The sequence below is a fragment of the Myxine glutinosa genome, chromosome 9 (genome assembly GCF_964187855.1).
Source record: "Myxine glutinosa chromosome 9, kmMyxGlut1.1, whole genome shotgun sequence".
NCBI classification, from domain to species: Eukaryota; Metazoa; Chordata; class Myxini; order Myxiniformes; family Myxinidae; genus Myxine; species Myxine glutinosa.
In genome coordinates, this window is record NC_136269.1 from 148,053,469 (window position 1) to 148,058,500 (window position 5,032).

The window sequence follows — 5,032 nt, forward strand, 5'->3', positions numbered from 1 at the left end:
CAGTAAGCTGCTTACCATGGTGCAGGTAACTCCTTAGGATGACGAGAGCCAATAAATACAATACACTGAATGTGTATGACAGTGAGGTCAAGCGGAACAGTTTCAGCAATAGAACAAGTTTGAATTCAGCAACGAATACCACTCTTTGTGGAGCGAGTGGAAAGCAAAACTTGGTTCTTTGTTATAAGGGCTGCAGAATCGAACAAAACGGATCGTCAGTCCCATTAACGGAGCCTCCAACGGATGCTCAAAGCAACAAAAGTGCAGAGAAAATAGATTTTGGGTCAAACTGCTGCCTGCACGACACTGAGTTTGTTCATTCTGTCACTCAGGTAGAACTATAGGTAGAACGATTTTCGTGCGTCGTCTCTCCAGCAGTGCCTTTCTCCAGATGCCAGGACTAATATACGTATCGGCGATGCCGAGTGTTCGTGCACACTGGATCCAGGTAGGTCGTCGTTCAGTCCTCGCAGTCATTTTCACTGCACGCCGGTGACGTCGTGCAGGCCGTTATCCCGGGCCTATCGCTCAGGCTCGAAAGGCTGCCCGCACCAGGACTGGCCACGGTGCAGGTCGGAGACTCACTCAGGCCGCGACGCTTGGAGTCGTAAGGCTGCGCCGTGCAGGTGTGGAGCGCGCGCTCGGACGGGCACAGCGCGAGCGGCTGCTGGAGCCTGCGTGCGGTGGGGGAATAGAAAGGGGAAATTGGAGGAGGTCTGCATGAGTTACGGATATCCGATCCGATATATTAGAGAATGGAATGAATATGGCAGGACTATAGCTAGGTACACAATTCGGCAAATATCGGTGGGTGGAAAAGAAAATGTGTGGTGTGAAAGCTCGGACTGCTCACCGTGAAACCTCAACCGTCTATTGTGGGAAGGTCTTGGAGAGTTTCGAGGCAGAGGTTTCATTGTTTTTCGGCAGACATATCGGGAGTTTGGGCGGACGGCATCTTTTTCGGTCGGACATTCGTCAGTGCTTTCGGACGGACTTTTGGGAGCTTTTTTCAGGACTTTTTTTTTTCAGGTGGACTTTAAGGAATATTTTTGGGAGGGCATTCAGGAGTGTTTTCCGGCGGTCGTCGCGGTCCTATAATGCGAACAAAAAGACAAAAGGTCGAAAACAGCTGCACTCAATACCCCAAAAGGCATTTACAAGGACCGTCTTATTGCACGTAAGGGCAATTGAAAGAGACATCGATGTCGGTTTAAAAAATAATAATTCTAGTTTGTAATATAACATAAATGCTGTAAATACAAACGTTGATGTTTTGTAATTGTTAAATGTGGGTTAAAAACTGTTTCATTGGTGGATATATCTTTTGTTCCTTCTTTGTTCTATCATTGATCGGTGTTCCATATGTATTTTATTTCATTTTTCATTCTTTTGCACCTATTATTTTATCATTAAGTAAATATCAATGTAGATTTTACGACTAATGTATGAGGCTCGTCTATGAATCAGAGCATACCATTGTCGCTGACACAAAGAAGAGTTATTAAAAGTCTCTTCTTGTGTTGATTGAAGAACATCGTATCCAGATATTCTCCTTTAAGTGTAATTTAAGGCTCAATGATAACGCATTTTCCCTTTGGATTATATAAGCCGAGGTTCCGATTTTACAAAAAACAGCGAATATTCTGATCAAAAACAATAGCGCTTACATTACAGGGGCCACTCAATATGTTCTACAAATGCGATATAAAAATTATATATATAATTATATTATATATATATATATATATATATATATATATATATATATATATATATATATATATATATATATATATATATATATATATATATATATATATATACATATAGATATATATATATATATATACATATATACATATATATATATATAGATAGATATATATATATATATGTATGTCTATGGTATAACGTTGGTGTGGTTGGGATTGTACATTTTTAAAGAAAGAGAGCGCTTCCATAAAGAAAGGAAAACTAGATCTACTCTGCGAATTTTTTCAAATAAGCAAGAGCAGACACGTTCATCAGGTATGTTGGCCTGAGGAATCCTGAGACCGGGTCTGCTCTTGCTTATTTGCTCAAATTTGTGGAGTAGATCTCGTTTTACTTTCTAGTTGGAAGCACCTTCCTCCTTTAATATATACATTTATATATATATATATTATATACATATATATATATATATATATATATATATATATATATATATATATATATATATATATATATACATACATACATATAAGTGTGTGTATAATTATAGTAAATATGAATTTATACTAATCATATAGACGTATGTTGAACGATACATTTTTTTTAAAACCTTGGTTCGTATACGTTGGGCTATTGTGTCTCATCTGTCGAATATTATCAACGCTCCTTGTATGACACAATCTTTCCAGATGAACTTGAAATTAAATATAGTTTTCTTGTATTAGTTCATGTATCACGGTTTAAGAAAAATGATGAGCAAAACAAATAATATCGAATCCTTTATTCACGATTCAAGCAGTTTATAACATCCATGCTATTTCATCGTGCTCAACATACATTCGAGGATGTTTTCCTCCACGCGTATTACATTCCAGGGTCGTGCAATTTGAGATGAAAATATTGTGTTAAATGAAGGATTCATATTTTGTTAAATGAAGGATTCATTTGTTTAACATCGAAATTTGTTTGACAATGTGCCAATTCCCTTAGTATGAGGGCTCATCAGTAAGTCTGTGACCTTACATTAAAGCAGAAAAAAATGGGGCTGATTGTTCGGTTTAAAAAGTTTAAATTGTTGTAACGCAAACGTTTAAAAATAACACTTGCTCAAAGAAAGTGGAAACTATGAGTTGCTTTCATGAACCTTTTATGTCAGGCCTGCGGCATTATGATTGTGGGTGTTTGTATGGTTACATTTTTGTACATATATATATATATATATATATATATATATATATATATATATATACATATATATATATATATATATATATATATAGTATACAAAGGTACAACGTTGACAAAGGTATTGACAACACACCTGTTTTTTGCTGCTGCTGCACGGTCTCGCTGCCTGCGGTTCTTGAACCAATTTCCAACTTGAGTCGGGGTCAGGCCCGTCGCCTGAGCGAGTTCACGCTTCTTGGATGGATTTGGGTATGGATCCTGAAGGTACCACTCACGAAGCAGATTTCGTGTTCGTTCCTTAAAGCAATGAGTCTTCTGCTCACCATCCCAAATGGTCTTGGGCAAAGGGAACTTCTTGCGGACCCTGTATTTGTCAACAGGTCCGAGTGGGCGTCCACGCAGTTTCTCGGCTTCTTGATAATGTGCTTCGAGCCACATAGCTTGTAACTTCCCGTGAGACTCTTTGGTGAACTTGTGGTTCTCCAGGATGTGGTATAAGTCACGGAAGTTACCTGCGTGAAAGGCCACGACTGCGCGAGCACGTAGCACAGACTCGTGTTTGTTTAGGGCCTCCCAAGCACCGGGAGCCACGGGCAACGACCAGAGGAAACGACCGAGTCGCTCCACGTCGCCGCTCTCCTCCAACGTCTCACACACGCTGGCCACCTGCTGCGGCGTGAAGCTCAGGATGGGCAGGTGAAACATGGAGCCTCCAAACGCTGGCGCTGTGCTTTGGAGAGAGCAATAAAGAAGCGAAGCACCCTCCGAGCCGGGGGAGATGATGGAGAGCATAGAAAGGTGGTTGACCGTGGCAAAACCGCTCGAGTGTTCACTATTTGTGGGGTGCCGGGCTTTGCTGCGGGGCGAATATTTATCTGTGAATAGTGAAGCTCCGTGCTCGAGCTTTGGTGGCCAAAGAACCAAAGCTAACAGGCAACACTCTGTGGGCGAGCGCCGATTGGTCACAGCGGAACGCCTTGCCCCCGTTTCCATGGCTCCGCTCCCCATCACTGTCAAGGCTCCCTCGTCATCTCCCTCTCTCACTCTCTTCTTGAGCACCTCCCAAGGCTGGCCCCTAGCCGTGCCAATCGGACCGCACGTCGCATCAAGACACATTGCCTGCGGATTTGTCCATATGCTGGGAAATGGCTGCGCACAGGGTTTTTTAATCACGTAATTACACCGACGTTCTGTGTTGAACCTTCGGCCATCCCCTCTCGTGGCGGACGGACGCTTCAGAGGAACGCGCTTAAACACAAAGGCGGAGCAGAAGAAGCGCAGCGTTTGCGTGTGGCATCAACGCTCGTTGCGTATGAGGGCACACTTTCCTTTTCCTCATTTAGTCAATGGCTACTGCTCTTCCTTCCGAATCTATTGTCAGGGTGAAGGAACTGTGGAGGGAAAAGGAGTTCCTAACTTGTTTTGTTGGAAGAACTAAAGGCATACTCTTGTGTTTATCAGATGCCAATGGGAACCACAGGTGACTGAGGTGTGACCTGAGATTTCTGGAAAAATGGATTAACGCACACGCACGCACACACACGCATGCACACCCACACACACTCATGCATGCACATGCACAGATGCACACACGCACACAGACATGCATGCACACCCGCACACACACACATGCGCACACCCACATGCACACACACGCACACACATGCTTGCACACGCACGCACACCCACCCGCATGCACACACACGCACGCACAAACACACATGCACGCATGCGCACACACATGCACATGCATGCACACGCACGCACACACACACACACATGCACATGCACACACGCATACAGACCCACATGCATACGTATGCACACACACACATGCATACCAACATGCACACACACACACACACACATGCACACACACATGCATACCCACATGCACACGCACACATACACACATGCATGCACACCCACACACACACATGCACGCACACATGCACGCACACACTCATACACTCATGCACACACACGTATGCACACCCACACGCACGCACACACACATGCACACCCACACATACACGCACACACACATGCACACACACACATGCATACCCACACCCACACACACACGCACACACACACACATGCACACCCACATGCACACGCATACGCACAC

The 5,032-nt window shown here is 43.5% G+C and overlaps 1 protein-coding gene across 1 annotated transcript; it reads right to left on the reverse strand.

Annotated features, from left to right (window-relative positions):
- Positions 1 to 460: 460 nt before the first annotated feature.
- On the reverse strand, positions 461 to 3,606 carry LOC137434627 (homeobox protein SIX6). Its single transcript, XM_078785064.1, has 2 exons — positions 3,035 to 3,606; positions 461 to 674 (listed from the first exon to the last, which is right to left on the reverse strand). Exons 1-2 carry the CDS (start codon positions 3,604 to 3,606, stop codon positions 461 to 463), a joined length of 786 nt encoding a protein of 261 aa, XP_078641190.1.
- Positions 3,607 to 5,032: the final 1,426 nt, after the last annotated feature.

What these genes read in the sequence shown, in the direction of transcription:
- LOC137434627 (XM_078785064.1), bottom strand. Translation starts at nt 3,606, where the DNA reads ATGTTTCACCTGCCCATCCTGAGCTTCACGCCGCAGCAGGTGGCCAGC. An exon ending in GCAGCAGCAGCAAAAAACAG is followed by an intron (nt 675 to 3,034) that starts GTGTGTTGTCAA and finishes CACCGCACGCAG; the next exon opens with GCTCCAGCAGCCGCTCGCGC.